At 37.4% G+C, this 27,163-nt stretch overlaps 1 protein-coding gene across 1 annotated transcript in view; it reads left to right on the plus strand.

Annotated features, from left to right (window-relative positions):
- Window positions 1–250: 250 nt before the first annotated feature.
- fmn1 (formin 1) overlaps window positions 251–27,163 on the plus strand; it is a 304,321-nt gene continuing 277,408 nt past the window's right edge. The window contains exons 1-3 of the mRNA XM_052015214.1: window positions 251–306; window positions 5,701–7,712; window positions 17,869–17,996. Of these exons, the coding sequence (XP_051871174.1) occupies window positions 5,831–7,712; window positions 17,869–17,996 (2,010 nt within the window). The 5' untranslated portion in view covers window positions 251–306; window positions 5,701–5,830. The remainder of the gene's footprint in view (window positions 307–5,700; window positions 7,713–17,868; window positions 17,997–27,163) is intronic.

Below are 27,163 nucleotides of genomic sequence, written 5' to 3' on the forward strand. Positions count from 1 at the left end.
TTTCTTCGGTTCAACTCCCACGTCTATAAATAACCAAGTGAGATTAACTCACGCGCCCTGACTACTTGCCAAGGATCGTTCCGCCGAGTCTCAATCCCAATTGCTAACGTGATAGGTCCGATGCAAGTGCGAAGTCATGTTTGTGTGGCTGTATGTCCCGTCAATCACTCACCAGGTTCCCAGCGCAGCTGCTGCTGCTACAGAACCGATTGCAAGGGGGAGAACTGCGGTTGACGAGGCAACAACATCTAGGGCCAGCCAAAGTAAACCTCTGCGGATAATCACATCTCGTCCATCATACACCAGGTAAGTGGATTATCAATTATAGCTTGTTACGGAAAAAGTGTTTTAAACATATAATAAATAGACGTTTTATGTAACCAATAACATCAAATGAATGAAATTCAATTTTCCTACAATATAGCTTTGGAATATCTAGATTAACCCTTTCATGTATTTGACGCAACAGAACAAATAAACATTTGATTAATAGATGGAAACATTTATTAAGCAATCAGAACATATTCTGGGAATTTTTTTAACGTGTTCGTTGTCACAGTTTAACAAAAATGTTTCTAATAATATTAAATTGCACCTGACTTTAAAAATAGTTGATTAAATATGTGATTCAGGTCGAAAATCTGACAATTGATTGTCCATGAAGTATGAGTTTTTGGATGTGGTACCAGTTTTTTTTGGAATATGGTAAACTTTTTTTTATTTTTCTGGCTATACTTTTCCGAGGCTTATTAAGTAAAACAAATCTCCTTCAAGAATTGCAAAATTGTTCTTGATACCTTTGTAGCAGGTTTCATTATTGATTGCCTAAAATTGATTCCATATTATTGATTTTTGGGGTCCTATTTAATGGGGGGGGGTGGAATGGAAAGTGCTTAAAGTGGAATTGTTCACAGATAATAAATGTACTTGGTAGCTATTTTGACTTTTCTAACACTTTGGGACCTGATGGGCCAGAATTGCTGGAGTGAGACTTCATGTAGGCTGGTGGTTTGCTTAATTTACAAATGCGCATTTAGTTTTACATTTTTTTGTCTATATATGTTTTTAGAACTGTGAGTTGATAATGGCACAATGAGGGCAACTGGGCATTAGTAATTTAAATGATCGGAGCAGGGGAATTTTGGAAAACAAACGCATTGGAATAAGGAGGATGTGTTAGTGGGTGAACTCTATGAAAGTGAAATGAAAATAAAAGAAAAATTAAATTAAGAAACAAGAGAAGTAAGAGAAAAACAAGTAAAATGTAATAATTTTAAAATGTTGTAAAACATTTCACTATCTGAAGGATTAAATTCCTCACTTTTTAAATTAATTTACTTTTTGGGTAAGGGAGTTTGATTGTTAGTCAGCAACAGGTATAATTTTTTGAGAAGGAAAGTTATACTGATAATAACCAGATGTGTATTTCTGTGTCTTGTTTAGTGGACAATTAATGTGTAAAAGTAGCAACTTCAGAAAAGTCAAATGGAGGTTAAACAGGTTGTACTGTATCTGCAAACTTAACGAAGGAGTGGTGTACATTCCAAGCTCAAAACTTTTTAGTTTACTATTCATGGGATAACTTGTTTGTTGCAAGCTGCAGGTGAATTTGGGCATGATTAATCCAGCATGTCTCTTGGATAGTATTACTTGGGCAACAAAATTTGGAAGTTTTATGTTTTTAAAAGCAGTAATATGACTTCTGCTTGCAACATATAATGCAAGTGGCAGATTTTATTAAAACAAAGTTCTCAGTCTCGCAGAATTGGCATTATAGTTATTTGGATGTAGGGGTCAGATTGCAAAGTTTTTTATATTGCAACAGAGCCTAACTTGTACATTTTAATTTGCAATCTAATTGTAATGCACATTTACTCTAATGCGATTTGCTGGGTGGTTACAGAAAGATGCATTTAGATTTAGACAGCAGCTTACTTGACTTAGAGACCTCCCCAAAATATTTTCACTCAATGAAGAATTGTTGTTACGTAAGAAGCTTAGAAGTGAATTTGCATTTGCAGTTTGTCCACACACAGCATTGAAATAAATGATCAAATCTCCTGGCTTTTTTTTCATGCTGCGTTTAGAAAAGGAGGATGTTTTCCTCCATAGAAGCCAGTCAGGCCTTTGGTTTCACATCTCTTCTGAAATGTATCATGTTTATCAGTGGTGTGTTGCAAAAAATAGTGTTGGAGTATTAGTCTGGATTATATAATTTGGACCCTGATTTGAACCCACTGCTTTCAAACTCAAGAGATGGGGGTGTTAGTTTTTTTTTAATAATGTGCTTTATCTCTGTTTTCAGTGAGTTTTGTCTTTAGCAATAGGTAGTCATTCCACATTTAGAATTATGGTTCAAGTTGACCAATAGAAACTAAATCACAACAAACATTTATTTGTTTTGTGCTGTCTTGTGATTCCTGATTCATTTTCTGAGGCATTCAGAAACTGTAATCTTGGATAAATATCAAACCTGAAATAAATCGGTCAAAGCAGAACACAGAATTCTGTGTCATTTTGTGCCAATGTTCTGATGAATCAGAGCTAGATGGGGTTGTGTATCAACTATAAATGGAATGCAGAGAGACATCAGGGGGGTATATAGATGGTATAAATGAACAAGTGTGGGATGTATAAATGTACATGCAGATGGAATATGGAAAAATGTAATGTCATCCACTGTGCTAGAAAAACTAGAAAGATTTTTTGAGAATTTGAATGATTTTATTATTCAAAGGATCCATGGTGTTTTTGTACACCCATCATTGAGAGTTAATATGCAGTTGAAGCAAGCTCTAGGAAAGCAAATGGAATGTTGGCCTTCACTACAAGAATGGGGATGTCTTGCTTCAATTATATAAAGTCTTAATGAGTGTACATCTAGAATATTGTATACAATCTGATGTCCCTATTGAAAGAAAGATGTGTATGCTATAGCAGTGAACATTCACCTGGTTGACTCCTGAGCCCATGAGTTTGTTGTATGAGAAAAGATTTAGCAGATTGGACCTATACATTGGAGAGTTTAGAAGAATGAATGGTGATTTCAGTGAAATGTACAACATTTATACAGGGCTTCACAGGGTAGATAAAGGATTGATGTTTCCCCTGCCTGGGGTGTCTAGAACAGGGGTCACAATCACATCACAAAAACACAGATGCGCACACAGGAAACTTCTAATGTCCAAGAACCCTTCCTCCAACAATTTTAACAAAAACATCTGGCCTGAATTTTAAAACTGTTTTTAAGAAAGGTTGTGATGTTTCCACAGAGATTGATAAAAGATAGAGAAATTAAATGGGATGAATAAAAGTTTAGTCCAAGAGGTGCATTTAAGATAAATTATTTAAAGGAGAAAAAGTATATGCAGGGAGTAGGGCAGGAATTCTGAGTGTGAGAATAACTGTTAATTGCAGAATGAAGGGAGAAGGTAATAGGTTGAGGACACATGAGAAAAGGTGGCTCTTGAGGGTTGTCGAGCTGGAAAATATTGGCGGGATAGGGAGGGTCCTAGGAGAAAATGTAAACTCAAGGATGTGAACTTTAAGTTAAGTGGCTTTCCGGAACTAAGTACAAATGTAGGTCAGGAAAACCAGGACAGATGGGGAGAAGGGCATGTCTCGAGACAAGGCACAAGTTGCATAGTTTTGGGTGAAATTACATTATTGGAAGAGTTGAATAATTGTGACAGGAGATGCGACAACACACGTGAGTGTTTCAGTGCAGATCGTCTGAAGTGAACAGGCAGGTGCAGAAATGGTAACAAGGTTATCTTTGAATGAGGGGATATGGGATCTGAAGTTCTTGTTTATACGTGGACAAGGCACCAAGGCTGTGAACCATCAGAGACCTTGGCTAGGAAGGGTTTGTAGTTGGTGTTAAAGTGCAGAATTCATCAATGAAACCAAAATCAGTGGTTTCAGTCTTCCAATTATTTGGTTAGGGTTCAGCTGTCACTCACCAAAAGATAGCGGCAGTGTAACATTACGTAAGTTGTGGAGAGGTTAAGAGGTGTTGTATAGAGAGGGGGAGAGAGAGCAAAGGAGGGTTGGGGGTTGTGGGATAGTTGCCACTAATTTATAGTTGGAGACTGTATGATAATGCTAAGGAACAGAAAGAAGATGTTTAGAAAGAGTAGCACAGTACTAATTCTTAAGCATTTGCCTCCCTCTTTTTAAGTAATTGTCATTGCCACTATATAAAGTCCAGAGAGGAAAGTTTCTTATTCAAAATATGTGTTTTTTGTAGATTATCAACATCATGCATTTTAATATCTTTCAAAAAATATAAATTTTATTCATTGTGAAGGCAGTTAAGATTACCCTGAGAAACTTTTGAAATCTTTATTTTTCATGGGTGCAATTAAATCACATCAGTGAATTCCTCAAATATAGTAATTCATTGTATTTCCTTAAATAAGTGCAGGTAAGTGCTCATCCCTTCATGATAAATGTTGATGCCTAACTATCCCACTGTAACCTAATTAGTGCCAAGGTATGCTGAATGGGTTCCATTTTATTTATTGTTTCATTAAATTTCCTTTGGGTCTACTTCATCTGTCAAGTTCTTTTAATATTTTATTCCTTCATTTCAAATCCTATGGCTAATCCTTCTGCTCTGTTTAAACCCTTTTGTTGAACTCTGCTTAACTGAGCATTGATTTGTACACCAACAACCCCCACCAGCCTCCCCCATCCGAACCCCCAGCCCTCTGTCTCTCTACAAAACTTCAAGTAAAAGTCATTTGTAATTCCTCTTTTGCTTTTTTTAATCTTGCTCTTCATTCCTTTTCTTTCAAACAAATTAATAACTGTTTAACAACAGCTTAAAAAATTAAATTGCCTAATTAATCAAAAATAGAAAACATTTAGAAAATAATCCAATTTAATTGCTTTATCCAAATTAAACTGGCTTCTATTATAAACTCCATTCATGAATGTTTTTCACCAATGTTGAGCTCCTTGCTTTTCATTGCACAATTTAAAAATTGCCTATTAGTTCAATGCTTATTTCAAAAATGGGATTAAATTTCAAACTAAATTCTGATTCCAAGTTGAATCAATTTAGATTTATTTGGGAAGTGTTAATTTAACATCCTTAACATAACTGAGCATTCACGAACACCCTTCACTCGACATAATATTGCAATCCAACAGTGCATTGGTGTAAAAAAAATCTTACCATGATTCCCTCTTTGAGTATTCAAAGAGCAGCTTGTTCTTTAGAAGCCCAGTTACAACTCTGTATTTCCAATATCCTGCTACACTTTGATATTTGTGGATCAGTTTTATCTAACTTGTATAATTTTACTTCAGTTAACCTCATTTAAACTATAGAATGAGAACTGATAAGTGTAACCAAACAACAAGCAATCAGAGTTTGTATAGCTTTTGATTGCAATTAATTTTTTTTGTCTATCTACATTCCTGAATCAGACAGGAGACTTGTTTAATTGTACCTCCTTATTTCTGACTAAGGTCAAGTGAGGTATTTGCTACTGATCTGGATTACTGGAATTTTAAATTGTAAGTGGTAAGGACACCTGACTCAAGCCAACATTAAAAATGCAGATCAGGTTGTTGCACGCGGAAATTTAAGATAGTTGATTATTCAAACCCTAAAAACAAAAGATTTTGTTAATGTTTATGGATGATGGTGATACTCCAGTAAAATAATTTCATAAAATTCTTTTTCTGCAGGACTATGACACAGTGAAGATAAAATTTAAGTCTTCAGTGGCGTGTAACAATCACATGATTTGTTTGAATTGAGCTTTTCAGACTGGTATTACTTAAATGAAGTAAATAATTTGATGGAACGTTGCACATAATGGAAGATACACATACTACTCAACAGTTACACAAGCCTATCAAAGAACTGTGCTTCATCAGTTACTACTGTCCTGGGGGAGAAGCTAGATGGATTATGCGGAAATGCAGTATGTTGCTAGATGGCTCTATGAAATGTTTTACAGAATGCAATCAAACGAAGGAGGGATCAGGGGCTGGAAAACAGAGAGGCTTGTACTGTGACAACACTACGTACATTCAGAAGCAAACTGAGACAACGGACTTTAACACTGTTGTGCCTCTACGTGCTGCTGACAAGCAATCTATACTTGCTGATGTGTTTATGATAAAGCCAGCTTATCATCTGATTTTGAACATGGGGAATCAAGATGGGAAACTTCAGGATATTCAAGAGACTGATAATAAGCCTGGTGAACAGGAAGAAGACGGCGGTGCATTTGATGTGAAGCATTTGGTGTCAATGACTTCTGACCGTAAGAAATCTGATACTAAAAACAAAAAGCTGAAGAAGCTTGGCAAAAGAAGAGAAAGTATTGAGGAGCCTTCACACAAAAATGTGAAAAAGAAATCTATTTCAGGATCAGAACCTATTATAATAAGTGGTAAGAGAAATCAGATAAAAGACACTGTAAGCAATTCTAATTCAGTTAATTACAGTAAAAGCAAAAGTCTTCAGTCAACCCAGGTCAATATTGACTTGCTGTTGGAACCAAAAACACCCAAGTCTGAGATACACAGAGACAACTTGGATTTTCAGGATGATGCAACAACATGTGGGTTAGAAGCTGATGGCTGCACCTTTTTGTCAGAGTATGACAGTGAATTTAATACTGAAGATCTGGTTACTGGCAGCAGTAGCTTATTGGGTGACCTACAAGACAGCATCCAATTCCTGCAACAGCAAAATTTCTTACAAGTAAAGAAGACTGAGGATTTGCCTGACAAGGCCAGGAACTTACCTTTGGAGTACAGGGTTTATCATTCTGGTGATGGATTAACAAACAATAACACTGTAGCCAGTGTGCTTGCCAAAGTGCAGGCTACAGATGTGGTTGTGCAAAAAGATGTTTCAACTATTTCAAGGGCAGATGGAATCAAAAATTGCCGTCCATCTGCAAAGAATATAAACAAATATTGTACTGAGGAACAAGACATTTCTCCAGTGATAACTGGACTGCAGAATGAAATTGTCAACAGGTGTAATGTTGACTCCACACCAATGACTGCCTTAGAATGTGATCATACTTTTAGTAAACGAAATACAGATAATTTTAAAAATGACTTTGAATCTTTGGAAGAAAAAATACCAAGCATTGCAAATTCACAGGGCTGTGGCTATGTCAACAAGAATCTGATGAATGTTGTTGAGAGTGAACAATTTCATGAAACAGGTGAATGGCACAGGGTGTTAAAGAGCAAGGCACATACAAATGGAACTACACTGACTTGTGACAATAGGAAATTACCAAGGGAAGACACACTAGAAATTAAAGAAGAAATGTTTCTAAAGCCACTTGAAACTGGTGAAGAAATTTCCATGGGTGATCATCTTAATGGAAGCAACAAAGGTGATTCCTTAACTTTACTAACTACTGTTAGTAATATTTTCAACAATTCTTGTCCCAGTAACAATGCACAACATAATGTGTCTCCTCTTCCATCACCTTTGACTTCAGGATTGCCTAGCCCTCGACTTCATCACAGGATCCTTCCACTACCTGCATTGGAAACTGGGCATAACACTATAAGTGAGGACTGCTTAAATCTATGTGCATCCAGTTATAGCTGTACCACATCAAAAGGAATAGAAGTGAAAGATAATTTGAAAGAAGGAAGTGTATTGCAATCAAAGCTCAAGACCATAAATGAAAATTTGCAGCAACAAGACTGTGAGAAGCAAGGTTGGTTAAAGTATTTTTAATTTGGTTTGTAAATATCATTTTATGGGACCACATCTATTTTTGTGCAGTTAAGTGAAGATTAAAGTCAGCAAATCACCGATTTGCACAGATACCTGATTTGCAAAACTCTACACTGTGTGGTACTTGAAAATATGCCCATATTGGCATTGTAATTAAAAAAATTATATTCTGACCCTGAATGCAATTGAGAAATCAAAGGGGAAGATCAACTATCAGCCTGGAGGATTTTTGATCCATGCATCTTGTTATTTTCTAGCTACTTTACCCTGAAATTTGAGTTAAGGATATTATAACATCTGCTGGAAGTGTTGGTATTATTGAATGCACATGATTCTGAGGGATGAATGTCTTGTGATATGTCTTTGCATCTCATAAATATTTGCACTGGGTAAACGTCACATATGAAAACAAAGCTCTCCTTCATTCTAGATTGGAGAAAACTGGAGATGTCTGTAATTCAATTTATGGTTGCGCTGAGACATTAGTTAGTATAACACCAGTGATTGTCAACATTTCTACTGATGATACCTTTTCATTGTGCTTTTTCATTCTTTGTCTTTTAAAGTACTGTTTTATATAAATTTTAATTGGTAAAACTTCACAGCGTGAAGTGCCTTGAAAGGGAACTATTCAACATCATGATTTAGTGTTGGGCATTCAAGTGAACTAAATTAGGATAAAAGAGAAAAGTTGAATTAGTACCTCATGCTGATTACATATTGTCTAGTTTGCATTTGATGAAGGTGCAAAAAGTTATCCTCTAGGTTACTTGCTATTAATTTATTTTAGTGCAATTATAATTTTATGAATTTTTGCTACTTTTTATGCTGGTGTTTCATCAACTGTGGTAAAATCCTGATCAATGAGTTTTTTTAATGAATTGCATAGGGGTCATCATGTATATGAAGAATTATGTTAAATATTTTCATATTTCACATTTTCTTATGACTGAGAAGGAGGCCAGTTGGTCCATCAAATGTATGCCAGCTCTAAGCAATCCCAGCAACCCCATTCCCCCACTTGTTTCTCTATAACCTATTCTTTCACGCATGTTATAAACACCACCCCACTCCCTATTTTTGTTCTGTCACCCACCTGCACTAGGGGCAATTTACTGTAGCCAGTTTACCTAACAACAAGCACATCTTTGAAATGTGGGAGGAAACCAGTAGAAATCCACAAGGTCACAAGGAGAACATGCAAATGGTTGAAATGTTTTTGGTTAGACCTCGTATTTTTTTTAGAAGTATTTTGTACAGGGAGCAAAATTTACATTTTTATTTATCAGCCATCATTTAATCTTGTAAAGTTTTAACATACCAAACATAATAGGGTGTCTGGGCATTGAAAAAGAGTAAGGAAGCAATAGAGAGAAAAATGAAATGAGAAATAGCCTGATCCAGAATATCATTTGAAAACATATAGGTTACTGATAAAACAGCATGACAAAATGGATCAGTATTTAAGAGCAACCAGTATTTTAAAACATTTGCAACCATCAGAGAGTACCCTGGAGAAACTCAAAAGAGATCAACAGTCACTCAAAATAACATTTATGCTGGCAGAGAAGGCTACCTGAGACTAGATCTTGAGACCACTTTGAAATGAAATATATTGATTATTTCCCAGAAATTAAATTCATGGCCCTTTCCTCTGCCATCCTTAGTGTGAACTGAGGGGTTATGCTGAAGCATCTATATATTTGGCAATGGTTAAATAGTTATTAAGTTATTAGCTGAAACATCTCATTTAAACCCTGTCTGTTATGTGATTTTTTTTTTCTCGAGAATTTCCACAGCACTGAAGTATGTTAGAATTGTTTGACTTTAGGGAACTAAAGTGATAAATAAAATGCAATGTGATTTCCATTTTCTATTACAATACTTATCATTTCCGGAAACTAATCATGAAGCATACTTCCCGTCATTTGTAGGTTGCATGGTTCACATATGAATACAATTATTTTTCAAGTTTTAACATGAAAATTGAACAAGAAAAGTGAGCTGGAGAACATTTGTGCAGGGAAACTGAAACTGAAAATGATATTAAGTAAAAACTTAATTCATCAAATTACATTCATTGTCTATGAGATAAAATGCATGTGATAGGTTTGAGAACTTCATTTGGAAATATAAGTAATGGACCAACGTCAGTAGAAAAGGAAGGCTCAAGCAACAAAAACTGCAGATTGCTGAAAATTTGAAATAGAAACAGAAACTGATGGAAATACTCAGTAGATCAGGTTACACCTGTGGTGAGAGAAATAGGGTTAATGTTTCTGATGAAAGGTCGTTGACCTCTCACCACAGGTATAGCCAGATCTACTAATTTTCTATAGTGAACTAATTTTCTCTCCACAGAGGCTACCTAATCTGTGGTGTACTTCAGCATTTTCTGCTGGAAATGATGGAATCTTATCAAGCTGAGTCTCCTTAAAATGCTTTTTCAAGTTCCAAAGAACCACTCTCCCAGTTTGCATCGCTGCACCAAACCCCTCCCTTCCTGCTTCCCCTCTCACCCAGCCAAACAGATCCCCAATCAACCTGAGCAGATAGAATTTGCCAGCAGAAGGCCTAATTGTGGCCTGTGCTACAGGGGCTATGGCCTTCGCTTCACAGAAACTTGTCAGCTGGAGAAAACACACAAGGATTAAGCAAGCCTGGCCACAAAGTCGATGAAAAACTTTGAAAGTTGGCTAATTTATGTCTGTGGTCAATCCAGTTGTGAAAACATTGATACTTTTCTGGCAATATAAAAGAAATCCTAAATAATTGAAATTTAATCAGGTGACTTTTAAATGATTTTTAATTTCTTTGAAATCAAAACTCTTAAACAAACTCAAGTACTTAAAAACATTTTAAAGAAACTCTAAAATAATTTAAAAAATTTGAAAGCACTTAATTGCTCACAACCCTTGAAATTGCTTTTCCTCCATTGAAAGTAATGAGCCAGATTAACTTGGCATAGATCATTTGAGCAGATTTGCCTTCGTAAGTAGTGATGTGTTCCTGTAACATTGCGTTTTCTCATTGGACTTCACAACATTCACTTGAACAAATAAAAAGGAGTTCAGTGTTGGAGCACAGTTGGTGAATGGCCAATTAACAGCTGTGGAGGACTTCTGTGTTTGAAAGTCTCAAACTTGCTGGTGGAAGTAATGCACAGAACTATCAGCATTTCCATGTAGAATCCAGCAGGTATAAATTTAACCTATTCCAGATGATGGTATCATTTTCAATTCTGGTGAATTTTCATGTGTTGGAAATAAAAATTTTCTCTTAAATATTTTTTTCAAGTGACTGATCTAAGCCCTTGAGGCTTGAGAATGCTCTATTTTGTAAAAACCAAATCTGAAGATTTAAAATACTTTTTCTTTAAACTTTATTTGGGTTAACAACTTACATATAAAGTATCTTATGGCTTTTGAAAGAACTGAGTTGTTTAGTTAAGTAATTAAACTAATGACCTGGATGTAAATTTGCACAGGAACAGTAAACACTCAGTTACCTTCATAACTTATAACGGGAGAGAAATAATGTCTTGGCAACAAATGTAAACCAGTAAGCGTAATAAATTAGGAAGAACTCAAAAAAAAAAAGAGTAAATGAACAGGGCTAGGTCTGTATTCTCCAGAATTTAGAAAAATGAGAGGTGACTTTATTGAAACATTAAAAATTCTTTGAGGGCTCAAGAGGTAGATGGGAGAAGAAGAGTTAAGAACTCCAGATTACAGTTTTGAAATAAGAGGCCATGAAGAAACACTTCTTCATTCAGAGAATGGTGAACCTTTGGAATTCTCTAACCTAGAGAGCTGGACGGGTTCAGTCTTTGCGTTAAAATTGAGATTGATGGATTTCTGGCATTTAAAGGAATTGAAGTATATGGGGAGAAGGTAGGGGAAGTCATAGAGTCATACAGCATGGAAACTGGCACTTGGGTCCACCAAGTCCATGCCAATCATCAAATATCCACATACTTTAATTCCATTTTATTCTCTCCACATTTTCCTCAGCTGCTGCAAGATTCTATCCCTCACTTGCACACTAGGGGAGAATTTACAGCGACAAATTAACCTGTCAAATTGCATGTCTTTGGGATGTGGGAGGAGACTGGAGTATCTGAAGGAAACTCTGCACAAACAACACCAAGAGGTCAAAGTGGAACATGGATTGATGGAGCTGTGAAGCAGCAGCTCTGAGCTACATGTTGGGGTGGAAGATCAGTTATGATCTTATTGAACAGTGGAGCAAGCTCACTGGGCCAAATGAGCTATACCTGGTCCTATTTCTTGTACTTTTGTGTTCTTACAGCAATTCCCATTTTAAGTATGAAATATTCTTGTTACAGTGTTTTACTATTTTACAATGCAGGAAGTGAAAGATTTGTCAGTGTAGGAAAGTGGTAGTTAAAGATGACAGAAAAAAATTCATATTAATTTTGAATTTTTGCAAACTGGATAAGCAAAATAAAGAGTGTGAATTTGAACATAATACTGAATGTAAACAATATTAATTTCATGATGTGCAGAGATGGGGAGCACAAAATTCCTTCTGCAGAAAAGTTCCTTTTTTTAAATAAGTAAATGAATGGACTTCATGAATTTCCTGGATGCTCATTCAACAAGTGCTGCAGAACTTAAACCCTGATTCGATTTTGAATAGATTAAAGACAAAACATAATCTGTGCATGCAAGCATCCTTTAGTGGCATTTGGTCCAAGTTCACCCATGAAGCAAAAATAGATTGGTATAGAAGGCCTATGTTCCATGAGTCAAAGATAATTGACCTTTCTCACAAATACCTTCTTGAAATGGTGCAGGAACATCATTTCTGTTGCACCCAAACACCAAGGGTGTTGGAAATCTCAATCGTTTAAGCATGTGTTTTCAATAATTGAAAATAAAAAGGTAAAAATAGTTTTTAAAAAAATAGAAAATGCTAGAAACACTTACCAGGTCAGGCAGCATTTTTGGAGAGAGAAACTGAGTTAATGTTTCAGGTTGAAGACCCTTGATCCATGTATTTGACTTGAAATATGGACTCTATTTCCACTTTTCACATATGGTGCCTGCCCTGGTAAGTGTTTCTTACATTTGCTGCTTTTATTTCAGACTTCCAGCTTCTGCACTTTTTTGATTTTGCAGTAACAAAATAGATGCATTCATTTCTGCAGTCTGAATTTGGCTGGAGGGTCTAAAAGTCACTAATCTGTTAGTTGCAAGTCGAATCTCCTTGAACTTGACTTGACTTGAAGACTCTTATGTAAAACAAAATTGATATTTCAATTCTTACTGAATGTGAATCCAGAGCATAAAATTATCCCCACTTCAGCCATTATTGTCTTTTTTTTCTTGGGCTATTGGTCACTGACTGGGAAATGGAGAATATGACACCAATAAATGGGAGATGCTCTCTTGGGATTATTGAAACACATAATATTGTCAGATAAATGCTTACTTTTGAGGCTAGGCATTTTGAAATGGAAGTTTTCAATTCAAAAATCTTTACGTGAAATTCAAGTTCTCCATCCTATTACCAAACTCTAACCACAGACGTGATTGATTATTCATTGTGTTTATCAAAATGCCTCTAATTTTGTTTGCAGTCCCTGATAATTTATAAATTTGTCACAAGAAAACCCATGCCATTAACTAAGTAACTTTTCAATTATATACTACTACATGAGTTGTGTCAGTTTTATATTATTCCCAGAGGGATGTTTCTTCATCCAGTTGGAGCTCTGGATTAAAAATAGCTTGGGTACAATCATCGCTGTAGCACCAGTCAGAATGATTATTGATTCATTCTATTTAATTAAAGTCATCTATATTTCTTCTCTCCATAAAAGAAAACCAACAACACAAGCTCTGATTTGTTAAGGGGGAGGGGGAAAAATGGACAAAATATACAGTGTTAGATAACGTGTCATTTGATATTCAGAGATGATCCATTAATATTGCAAATTAGATCCTCCACATTAGCAGTGATTTTTTTTTTGCTTTTTCCTCTCATACATTTTAACTAATTCAAAGTTTATTTCATTCACTCTGAACAGTTCTGAAATTTATTGTCGATTAATCTGGCATTAAAGGTTTCCTAATGTATGGTATCTGTGTTATTTGACATGATCTCTCTGCAGAGGGCAGCATTGGCTTGCTTTTTGTAATGATTCTGTCAGTGCATTTAGGTTGTATTAAACCATTCTAACCAAAAATATCAAAATGTATATTTTAAATTTGCATCAAATAGAAAATATATACACACGTTTCAATTGAAAATATTCCTTGTACAAATCCAAATTCTCCTCTTTTCTTTCTGTGTTCTTCTATAGTGAGGGCAGTTGCCCACAATTTGTCATGGAAATTATAAAAGGTACAAAGATTTTCCGATAAGATGAAATATGAATTATAAAGACAACAGTTTTAAGGAAGAAAATGATCCCATATTGATGGCTGTTGGATCTGTCAAAGGCAATAGTCAATGTCCAAATAATGGAATGCAATGAATAATAGAATTTTGGATGACTGTGTGACAAATTTCATTTGACATCCTGCTTCTGCTTTAGGAGTTTGTGGATTCAAATACATTCCATCATTTTGTGCACAAAACTAGGCCTGTAAACATTGTATTTTGCAGGGAATACCTCAGCCTCCCAGGCTTTTTGTTGCACGTCACCCCAGACCATGTGCCTCCTTGGGTTCTAGGTGAAAGATGAAAGACTTTTTTTTCTAGACCGAACCTTCACGTGTCTGAACTGCTCTCCTTGTGCAGTTAGGAAATAGGAGGGCTGATGCCCTGAATGCCAATCATTAGGTCAGTCAGTAAAATTGGCCAGTTGCCACCCTTCATCCCCTTGCCCCATACACAACAACTGCACCCCCTTCCCTCCCCAAAAAAACATGGTGTTGCAAACTTGGTGTTTATAAATTAAATACAAACTATTGCTGCAGCTTGAAGTCGGTGAGCTACAATATTTTACAAACGTGCCAGTGACTTTTTTGTAAAGTTTATTGGTTTATTATTGTCACATGTACCGAGGTACAGTGAAAAGCTTGTCTCGCATACTGTTCATACAGATCAATTCATTACACAGTGCATTGAAGTAGTACAAAGGAAAACCTAATTACAATGGCTGCAACACACGGTTGTGAAGCGAGTTCCAAACTTGTATGAACACATGTTACTTAAAATATAAATCCAACTGATTTAAAACCCTTTCTGTTCCAAATTTCTGAGAGCGATAAAGGCCAACAATGTCTGATTTCAGAATTTCCAATGGGGTTCTTCATTTTCTGCCATCACTTCATACAACGATCAGTGGAATGCCAAGATGTGTTGTTTTTTTTTCAGTGTTGACACTGTGTTCTTGTCATTATTCCTGTGGCAGGTAATCTTCTCCCCTTCACCCCTAAGAAATTTTCCTTTTGAATATTTTTTGTTAGTGACTGATCTCTATCATTATTATTTTGATTGCAACAAATGATTGGGACCCATGGAGGGATCTGTGGTATTATTTAGGAACAGTTCTACACAGTACCCATTTTTCTGGAGAGAGAAGCAGTTTGGTTTGTACTTTTGGTATTGCCATTAAACTAAGGACATTTTTATTGTCATTCTCCTGTCGAGCAAAAGCAAAATGAGATATTTTAACCAGAGATATGATGCAGTGAAATCATTTTGGTAAAAATTCGAGAGCCTTCGGGAGAAAAGTCAGTGAACTAGATGTTGATGGAATACTTTGTGTTAGCCCACTCAAACGATAACAGAAAAGTTATCGTTTGAAACTGGAGATGAAATTTTACCTGGCTTCTATATGAGAATTATGGAAATGCTGATATATGTTTATAAAGCAGTAGTCATTGTTTTTATTTGTTTTTGGAGGGCAGAGTTCTTTCATTTTTTGATCTATTTTATTGTGCATAAACATTCAATTAAATTATCTTCATTGACTAGCATCCTGCAAAATTTCAATCAGATTAATATCATCTGCTGCCAAATCTATGACTCAGTTACCAGTCTTTCTTTTTGTATGAAACTATTAAAAAAAAAGTAGCAGATTCCTTGTTACAACTATGAAGCTGATTGATTCATAGCTTCCAGAGTGGTGTACTATTTTTAAAAATTATTGAGATAGTACTTGTTATCCTCTCATATAGGGTGTAAATATTTGGGTTTCCTAAAAATATTAACGAGAATGTATTTGTATCCTCTAATTGCTTGTTTTATCTTAGATTGCTATAATTACTCACATTTAACTCCTGTGCTAATAATTCTAAATAGCATGGTGCATTATCAATTTCTATCATACTTAAAAAAATTGAGTTGAAATTATGTGATATCTGCATTGCAAACATCAGAGGTGGACTTCCTCTATTATCTTCACCAGCTGCATTTATTTTTATTAACAATTAGGCCTGTAGATTTTTGGTCATGTCTCCATCCTTAACAGAAGAAGAGAATTCTCACTCTTATTCATTCTCGGGTTATCTTTGTCATTCATTTTTCAATGAGGCAGCCATACTAACCACCACGTTTTCTTTCTAAGAGGATTGCCTGCAGGATCTAACACAAGTAGATGAGGATGTTGCAGTAGGTTCCTGGAGGCCCCTGATTAAACAATATGCACTTGCAAGACACCACAAAGATGTGTTCCCCCTTGAAGAAATAGCAGCCGAATTTAAGGCAACACATTATTTTGAGGAATTGTATGTTTGATGAATATTTTCCAGTTTTATTTTCTTCAAGTTTACTCATTTACATGCTGTGGACATTGGCAGTGCTGAAATTTATTGACCATTCCTAATTGTCGTTGAACTGAGGAGTCAGTTAAGAGTCAGATTGATAAGCCTGGAGTCAAATATAGATCAGACTGGGCAAGGGGTTCCTTCCCTGAAAGGTAGTAGTGGATATTAGTATGATAATCCAGTGGTTTCATGGTTATTATTTACTAAGGCTAGTTGTTTTTCTTTAAGTTCCAGATTTATTTAATTACTTGAATTAAAATTCCCCAGCTGCTGTGGTGTGATGTGAACACAGTTCTCTGCTTGGGACATTTCATCCTATCTTCTGGTGCAGACTGGCTAGCTGTCCATAATTTACAACAGTGCCTCTTCAGGTACCCTAATATATTGGTACTTCTGTTCTTTTTCTTTTGGGGAGGCTTCAGTCACAATTAAGGGCATCCCTTATGGTTGTTTGCAACCTATAATAATGAGATTTGGCAGAGTTTTGTCCTTCAAAATGTGTCTGCATAGACCAAGTGTTGCCCTTGTGAAAAATAATGAATCTACTGGGAATTTTAACTGATAGAGTTTGACTTCTGCAGAAATGAGCTTTCCTGTCATACTGAGGCTGAAAAGGCATGAATCAGAGGTACGGAGCTGAATGCTGGTTGTTTGAATGGTGGTTTATATGTACTGATATCTGTTGTGAGTTACCATGATCACTTTGAGATCATGTAATTCTCACTTTTCAGTGTGGTGGTTCCAGAGATGGTGAGGTTTGCTCTACTAGAAATCTTTATCTTACAGCTTTCATGGTTGAATAATCTGCTTTTTCGTTGTTCAGGAAACCCATAATGAGGAGGAAAAGAAGAATTTATGATCATTGTTCACTGAAAAAAGATTCAAGCTATTAATAATACCTATATATCACAATTGATATCTATAATTTTGTCAGTTAATTAAAATCATGAATCACTGTAGCTAAGTGGTTATGATATGGGGAAGCATTGCTGAATTCAAAGTCAATCATGACAAATGCTGAAATTTAGTTCAATGCATTTGATAAATTATTGGCTCATATCAAAATATATATATATTTTTTTAGAGATGCTGGATCATCTAAAATACTCAACTGGTTCCTTCATCCTTCAGGAAAGGGTACTCACCATCTCATCCCAATCTTGTTTGTGCATGTATCCAGTTTTATATTCCATGGCTGACTTGTATATGTCTTCAGGACAACCAGGGTTGTATACTTAATACTGCTTTGCCAATATTACCTACATCTCACAAGCATGTATAAAGCAAAAAAAAATTCAACGTTTCTGGTTTACAGTAGATTACATTAAATATCTTTACAAGTTGTTTTATAAAGAAGACTTTTTTAACTGCAGTTATGTACTGACTTTCCAGAAAATGGATCATCTGTTGAAAGAACTTCAGAAAACTTCAGACCAAAATCTTTGGACCTTAAGCTATTTATTCTGGATGGCGAAGAAACTTATGCAAATTTTCAATCATTTGACTACATGGAGTTTAATGTAAGTCATGACTTTAAATTATTGTCTATTACACTTAAATTTTAAAGGATGGTATTCTAACAGTTTTCTAAAACAGAAACATGGCTTAATCCTTTGAATAAAAAAGTTGTTGCATTTATTTTTTAAAAAATATAAACTATCTGTGCAGCCGTTATCTCATACATGTTGCTTATATCTGTAAAAGCAGTGTGGGATGGGTTCTTTCTATTCCAACCTTCTAACCTTTTGATCCCGAGGCTCAGAAATTCGAGATCAAACCACATATTTGAAATTGACAAGCTGCAAAAGCTTGCCTAGAGCTTGAACGCAAATCTTTTTAGCATCTACAATTGATATTTTTCATTGCTGTAAATTTAAAAATATGTGTCTCTAATTGTTTGTTATTAAATTGAAGTTTTTACTTTCAATGTGTATTTTCTAAAGATCTGTTGTGTTTGTCACTGAGAATTGCTGAATTTTGATTTCTAAAAATATATATTCATTGGTTGGATTTTGGGATTTTTTTTAAAATTCCCTTTTGATCATTGGCACGCACAGGAAATTTAATCTGACCAGTTTTGGGAAACCGTAGGGTACAGATTTAAAGCAAAAGTGACATATGGAAAATCTTTTCATACAGATTTAGTTGCTAAGTGGTTTGCTCCTGGAAGGCATTGCAAGACAGCTGGAGGGAGATTCAATCATGGCATTCAAAAGGGATCTAGACAAGTACTTAAAGGAAAAGAAATGATTGCAGTGAGATAGAGTTGTATGGATGGCAATAGGCCCTTTGGCCCAATAAGTTTATGCTGACCACCAAGCACCCATCCACATTAATCCTATTTTATTTTCCCACATTCCCCACAACTCCCTCCAGATTCTGTCACTCATCTGTACCCTTGGGGCAACTTACAGTGACCAATTAAACTACCACCCTGCACAATTTGGCATATGAGAGGAAACCAGAGCACCCATACAATAGTCATGTGGTCATAGGGAGAACATCCAAATTCCACACAAACTGCATCAGAGATCAGGATTGAAACCAGGTGATAGGAGCTGTGGGGCAGCAGTTCTACCAGGGCAATAGGGACATGGTGGCGGAGTGAGACCAGCTGCATTGTGCTTGCAGAGAAGCAGCACAGACTCAAGTCCTGAGGAAAAATATGAACTGCTGGTTTCATGTAATTTGAATCTTTTTTGTTGATTCAACATGTGGTAGATCTGGTGCAACAGTCATGAAGGGGGTTTTAGACACTGTTAAAGATGTAGAAATGAAGGATGGATTTTGATTTGATTGCCATTGTAGCTTTGATGTTCCATGGTTCAAAATTTGATTTTTAATTAACTTTTGCTGACACTTGAATGGAATTACAGATTGTAGCTGATCAGCTGTCTTTTTGTTTTCTTTCCATTTTGTTTATTTTGTGCTTGTGGTAAAAGTGATAATTCATCCCAGTTACTGTCTCAAATGTTTCAAAGCAAGCAGATTCATCAAGGGTATCCAAAATGGAATTCGGCAAGTTCCTGGGAGAGATGAGGGATTTGGTCCTTAAAACTTGTAAGACTGCCTTGTGAACAGAGAATAAATTATCACGTGGCATGGCTGGCTGGATGAGAAAGTAGAAAATAATAGAATACAAAGTGCACTGAGATAGATTGACTAGAGTGGGTTTGTTGACCAGATGTGCAGCTGGAACCAAGGTTGAGAACATGGGTCATATCTGTGGCTAGAGCTGGCATCTGAACCACAATGTGAGAATTGATACCCATCTAGCTGAGCTTGGTCTCCAGCTGTCTTTATGCCCCTTGTTACTTGAACCATGCACAGGCAACTTTCGCTTCGCCAAATCAAGTTTGGCACTTGAACATTAGGATCAAGAGGGAAACAAACTTATTCTCCTGGGTGATCTCAGAGCCAAGCTGGGGAAAAAACACATTTCTGGCAAAACATCAGCAAGGAAGGAATAGGAAAGGCACTGCAAAAGGATTGTTCTCCTGATCAAATGCTTGGAGCACAATCATGGCAAAACCAGCACGTTGTTTCATCTGAGGGACAAGCACAAGACCTCATGGCAACACCTCTAGTTCAAGCATTGGAACCAGTTAGATTGTCTGAGCAATTGACCACAAAGGTGTCCACATCACCCATGTGTGGACTGACTCGCATGTCATTGGCTCAATTATCTCCATCTGTTGGCCTTGAAACAGCAGCATCAGCAGAAGGATTGCAGCAGGATCAATGTTGAAGTTCTCAAGGATCCCACAAAATTTAGCTCTTCTTGGATAAAGCCTCACTGACAAACTGACTCTTAGCCAATGGCAGTCAAAGAGTACCCACAGCATGATTGGCTGCCCTGAAATCCCATCATAATTGACATCTGTGAAAGAACTCTTGGCTGCTCTACCAAGATGATGAAGCAAACAAGGAGCTAATTAACGACAGATTGAAAGTATTCCTGAATTGGAAGCTGTACCATTCTCAAAGGAAAAGAACTGGTTCTACAGGCACCTGAAGGTAGGGGTCCAGCAGAAAATCTGTGACCCAAAGAATGTTGCTTGGAAAGAGCACAGGAGGTTCAGCAACCTGCTGACAGTCATGTCATGCTTGGGTTCTTCAGCGCAGTCAAGGCTCTCTACATTCCAAACATGCAAGGTGAACTCAGCTAGGGCAGAGTGGCAGTCAGACATCAACTGGGACTCTGTCTTTGACGTGAGGTCCCCTGACTCTAAACCTGCTTGGCCTGGTTTTGCAGCTATTCCTGATTGACAAGAAATATAAAAGACCATATTCAAACATGGGGGAAAAAAAAAGGCTTGGGATCTGACAGTACCTCTGCTGAAGTTTATCTAAAATTTGGCAGTTCAGTCGTGAATGCACAATCTCATTGTCTATGTCTGGGATGAGGACGGTATACTAGGGGATCTCAGAGATGCCACAATCATGACTATCTTCAAGACTAGCTGTGATAATTATAGAGTTGTTTGCAACGTGGAAAGCCATTGCCAGTGCCCTCCTCAAACTCCTCCTCCCAAAGGCTAAAGAGCTGCTTACCAAATCACAGTGCAGATGCTGCCCATCTAGAGGCACAGTGGATGTGATCTCCAAGGGAAAGGCAGGGAGCAGCACCAGCCATTATACATGGTCTTTTTTTTGAGCTGGTATAATCTTTGACTCCACTCTTCTTAAATTTGGCTCCCCATGAGAACTTGTCTCCTTGTTATGCCTGCTTCATGACGACATACAAGCCATGATCCTAATCAATGGTCCTACGGCACAGCCAATCTTCTTTAAGGCTGGTGTCAATGGAGGGATAAGTGTCCTGTTCCAGGCTGACATCCTCAGCATTGAGCCTCTCTTTTGCCATTAGTTGGCTCCATTGGTTAGGCCAGGTCATTCACGTGCTCAACCACCAAACTCCTGAAGCAGACACTGTATTCTGTTTTGTCATGAGAAGTGATTACTAAGTGGAAAAGATTCAAGCATTTGTTCAAAGCCTCCTTGAGGGGAAAAAATGCAACATCCCCACTGACTCCAGGGAATTTTTAGTTCATGGCCACTCAATTATGGAATAATAGGAGCATCCAGTATGGGATTGAGAACCTAATCCACGTGTTAGGAGCAGACAAAACCCCCGTGGATAAAGGACAACAACACTTCACAAACTATCCACTCACCCATCCCATTAGGCCCCTCCTGCCTCATCTGTGGAAAGTCTGCTGTTCCCACATAGATGTCATTATCTACCTAGGAACCTACAAAACCAGAGTGAAAGCAAGTCATCCTCAACCCCAGGAAACTGTCTAAAAAGTAGACAATGGAATGGAGTTGGCAATTTGGTTTTGCATGTTTTCTAGCATTTCCTTCAGCTGAATAGTGATTTTTTTTCCCTCTGTTACAGAATTTAGTTTTTGATTACATCAGCACAGCACATCGACGTTTTGGGAAGTTTGTGTGTCTTGCTCCAGATACTTTGCATTGTTACTGTTTTTACCACATGTACTTCTGATTCTGGAACAAAAAATGAAAATCTACTTAAGTGGGACATCAGTTGCCCCAAGAACATTTGTAAGTCTGCCAATATTGCAAAAGGATCAGGCTCTATTTCTAATTGCAAGATTGCCTCCTTATATTTGCATATGCCCTCCTTTCCAAATATTTTTGCCCTCTCTCTAGTTCAGTGGTGTTATTTACCCTAAAACAAAAATCTCCATCCACTTGATGTATGAATGGAAGAATTCTGCAATTTTTCATAAACTGCTGAGATTTCCATTGTGTCCAGTCTGGGACTGCACTGACATTTTGTACGGTCTACCACTTCACGCTTACAAGGCTTATCTTTTTATTCATCACAAATTTTGCAGGTGCTGTCTTTTATGATGTCATGTTCAAGTCTGCACTTTGGAATTGCCTCAGTCAATCAGGAACCTGTCAGACTTGCCCAACCGTATAGTTGTGTAACCGCTAGATATCCTTTTGACATCTGTGATTCTTTGCCATTCCACCCCCCTCACCAGTACGAGAAATTTGTGCTTAGTGGATTCTTAACCTTTTAATGAAGTACCTTGCTGAGGGTACAGATTGATACACGTGAAACAGGATGTGTTAAAACAAAATGTGTGTAGTTTAATTCAAGGTTCTTCACAGACTGACTGTGGAATTTTTGTATGCTTTGTTACAGTGTACAGAGGAGTCATTTGACTCCATCTTAAAAAGCTGAATGCCTTGAAGCAACACTGATTATTGTATAATCATAGAACAATACGGCACAGAAATGGGCCCTTTTGGCCCACCTCATCCATGACTATCTACACTAATCCCATTTGTCTGCATTAGGCCTGTATCCCTTGACGCCTTCCGTATCTCCTTAAATGTAGCTCCTTAAGTGCCTTTTTAAATGTAGTTGTATCCACCCCTACCACCTCCTCCAGCACCTTGTTCCAGATAACCATCACCCTCGGTGTGGAAAAGCTTACTCCTCAGGTCTCCTTTAAGTTTCTCCACTATCACCTTTAACCTATGCCGTCGAGTTCTATATTACCCAGCGCTGGGAGAAAGACACTGACTATCTATCCTATCTATACCTCTCACAATTTTATAAGTCTCTATAAGGTCACCCACTCAGCCTCCCACGTTCCAGTGAAAATAAAGCCAACCTATCCAATCTCTCCTTAAAAGTAAAGCTTTCCATTCCAGGCAGCATCCTGGTGAATCTCCTCTGCATTCTCTCCTTTCCTACAACATTCTTTGTGTAGTATAGCAACCACAATTGTACACAGTACTCCAACTGCAATCTAAACAATATTTTGTACACTGTACAAATACATCCCAGCTGTTGTACTCAATGCCTCTGCTCGGTAGATACCAAATGCCTTCTTCACTACCCTGTCATCCTGTGTCACTACTTTCAGGGAGCTGTCAACTTGCGCCCCAAGGTCCCTCTGTACATGAACACTCCTAAGGTCCCTGCCATTTACTCTGTATGTCCTACCAGAATTTGACATCCAAAGTGCATTACCTTGCACTTAAATTCCATCTGCCACCGCTCCGCCCAGCTTTCTAGCTGACTTCTGTCCTTCACTCTCCATTTTCGTATCATCTGCAAATTTCTAATCAGACCACCTACATTCTCATCCAAATCATTTATATGTATATTACAAACGACAAAAAGCCCAACACTGATCCATGTAGTACACCATTTGTTGTCAGAAAATCTACCATTATCTTTTGCCTCCAATCACCAATCCAGTTTGCCAACATGCCTCTGATCCCCTTGCGCCTGGACCAGGTTATCGTGTGGGACTTTGTCCATGTAAATCACGTCTACTGTGCTGCCTTCATCAATTTTCTTAGTTACCTCCACAAAAAAAACTCTATCAGATTTGTAAGATGTGATCTCCCCTGCACAAAACCAAGCTGACTCCTCCTAATTAGTACTGGCCTGTAGTTTCCAGGCTTATCCCTACTACCCTTTTTGAATAAAGGGACAACATTAGCAATCCTCCAGTTTTTTTGGTACCTCGCCCTTAGCGAACAAAAATGCAAAGGTCTCCATCAGAGCCCCAGCATTCTGCTCCTTTGCTTCCCTTAGTGTCCTGGGATAGATTCCATCAGGCCACGAGGATTTATCCACCCTAATGTGCTCCAATGTTTCTAGCACTTCCTCCTTCCTGATTCAGACATGGTTCAGAATATCAGCACACCCTTAACTCTCCAGCCTCCACATCCTTCTCCCTGGTGAATAATGATGAGATGTATTCATTTAGGACCTTGCTCATATCCCCTGGCTACACACCTAGATTATTCCTTTGGTCCCTGAAGGAACCTACTCTTTCCATAGCTACCATCTTTCTTCTAAAATACTTAAAAATGGTTTTAGAATTCTCCTTAATTTTACTTGCAAAGGCATTTCCTGTCCCCTTTTGCCCTCCTCATTTCTTTCTTCAGTTCTCTCCTATATCCCTCATAAACCAAAAGGACTTGTTTGACACCGATGTACTGACAAAGCAGGGTTACAAAAGCTTCTGGAGCAAAACACACAAAATGCTGGAGGAACTCAGCAGGTCAGGCAGCATCTATGGAGGGAAATGAACAGCGGACATTTCGGGCTGAGACCCTTCATTAGGACTGGAAAGGAAGAGGGCAGAAGCCAGAATAAAAGGGGAGGGGGAGGAGCACGAGCTGGCAGGTGATGGGTGAGTCTGATTGCATAGAGGTGTTGAATATGTTAACCACTTAAAATAAAAAAATATCTTTAAAGATCTCTTTATTAGAATTAATGCCCACTGTTAAGATCAGTTTCTTGGCCATTATGTTTAGTGGAGCCTTTGCCTGTAGTGCTGCATTTAACCAAGAAAAGTTTGTTTATAGAACATTGTCTTTTTTTTAACTCTTATCATAACTTGAGTGTTGGGTGATCAAATATTTTTAAAATAAAAGTAACTTCACTGATATCAAAATAATTTGAACTCTGCAATGCTGTCATTTATTGTTCACTGAAATAATAGCCTTCTGTAATTTCTGTTGACATTACTCAGTGACTCAGATTCCCTGGCAAACATTCTGTTCTAAAATGGTGATGTCACCAGTGCTATTATCTTTTCCTGAAGTTAATTTTTCACCACTATAAACAAATAAAACTCCTTTTGTAGAATGTGGCATCTTTTTTGTTGTAAACAACAAAATGATAAATTATCAGTTTTTGAATCAAGTACACAGAATGATGAAAATCATTGGGAAAGAATATGTGTTGATAATGGTGAGGCTGTCAGGCCTTGCTGTTTTATTGGAGGAAATCTGACAGTAAATTGTGACATTCACACAAATGTAGCTTAATGTGGAAATCCAGAAATTTTGTGAGTAATTACCCGTGCCTCACAGAGTGCTACTGCTGTTTTGTCCAGTGGAACCAACAGAGTTGTTGATAGCTTCAATTAGTTGGGAGCTATATTGATAATCTAACCCTAAAAATGGTATGTTATGTTGATTGAGGAGTATTTAATTTTTTAATATTGTACTTCTTATTGGCTATCAAACTTTATGGAATCAATAAACCAATTTAATATGTGGTGAGTACAGTTCCCTCAGAACATTAAAATTTGCTCCAAAATGCTGTTTCTCTAACAACTTGAAATTATTTTTAGCATTTTTATCATTTAGATCCTATGTTACTCTCCTGTCAATGTCTCAACCTTTAGTTTGCTCTTTAGAATATTTAAAAAGTTTGTTTAAAAATTATTTCTTTTGGCCTTCTGGTTTTCTGTCTGTGTGACTTTTTCAGTGGATTAAATCTTGATGGTGAATTTAGGTGGTTCTGAATGGAACTGCTGTGTTTTGGCGTTGAAATTTAAGTAAATCTTGGAATTCTGCGTGTGTGCAGCTGAGACTTGTTAATTGACAGATGCTGCATCTATCAGTTCATCCCATCACTGGGCTGCCCATTGAGTCCAACTGAGGAATTGTGACCAGTTTGAACTGCCCTCTGAGGCTGAAGTAAATTGTAATAATAGCAAGACCATGTTCTTTGCCAACTGGCCTGACCAATCTTTTGTCCCCTTCATTATCAAGTAAGGCAGTAGGAATATGTTTGAGGAGCCAGGGAATAAAACAAAAACTGGATGGACTCCATAGCCAAGGTGAAGCAGAAATCGGGATAGCTGGAGTGGCATATCCACTCAGTTGTGGTGAACAACCTGGTTGCTGGGTCTGAGATGCTGTGCATAGTGCAGATGTGGCCCATGGCTTTTACCTGTGGTACAACAGTTATTGAAGCTGTATTCTATTTTATCTAGCAGTTAAAAATGGATTACATTTGCAGAAATATGATGTAGAAATGTCCAAAGAAAGTGGAGAAAAATACACCCAATTTTTCCCTCTTCCTGTGGCTACTTTTTGTGTGGCTGCATCAAGCTGTACATGCTCTGTGCACGCAAATGCCAAGACTTAATGTATGCTGGGATTCTATCTGTCCCCATTGTTGCAACAAATGGGTCTGATCATATTTATACTAAATGTTCCAGCCAGACTGTTCCACAAAACTTCGTGCAGAAAGACACTTCTGACCACAGATCAATGAGGCAATGGTCTACAGGAATGTCCTCGGTAAAAGAGATTATGGGTCCTGTTGGATTGTTCCCAAGCAGACTGTTAAAGTCACTTGACAGAATTTTCAAACAAGCACAAAGCCTGATCTTAGTTGGTGGAGAGAAAGCCCCTCCCAGATTCTTCAGACACATCTGGGATTTCAGTGGCCTCACACACTGCCCTCGAGATGACTGCCATGGGGATAAGTCCCGTGCCCTTGTCCTTCTGAAATGTGCATGTGCCAACACAGTTTGGGAAAGGACACATTTGCCCTCCTTGAGGTACACCCAGAACAAGAGTGTAACACTCGATTCTAAGGTTTATGGGGCACACAATGAAACAAAATTCGACTGCTGGTGAAAGGTTTCCAACCCAGTGAAAATCGTACTTTGATTTACTGGAAACTCATTTGCTTTCCAGTACAAGGAGTGATTGCAACTGAATGTTGCAGGCTGTCACATTCCAATATGCAGGACCGCATGCTGAGGGATGCACTGAAGCTTGGTGCAGCCATTGCAAAGGCTCTGCGGGGAAAGGTTACAATTTAGGGCCTTCCCACCACTGCAACATAAGGGATTAGAACCTGTGTTTAAAAAAAACCCTC

Source organism: Pristis pectinata, chromosome 1 (assembly GCF_009764475.1).
Source record: "Pristis pectinata isolate sPriPec2 chromosome 1, sPriPec2.1.pri, whole genome shotgun sequence".
Taxonomy (NCBI): domain Eukaryota; kingdom Metazoa; phylum Chordata; class Chondrichthyes; order Rhinopristiformes; family Pristidae; genus Pristis; species Pristis pectinata.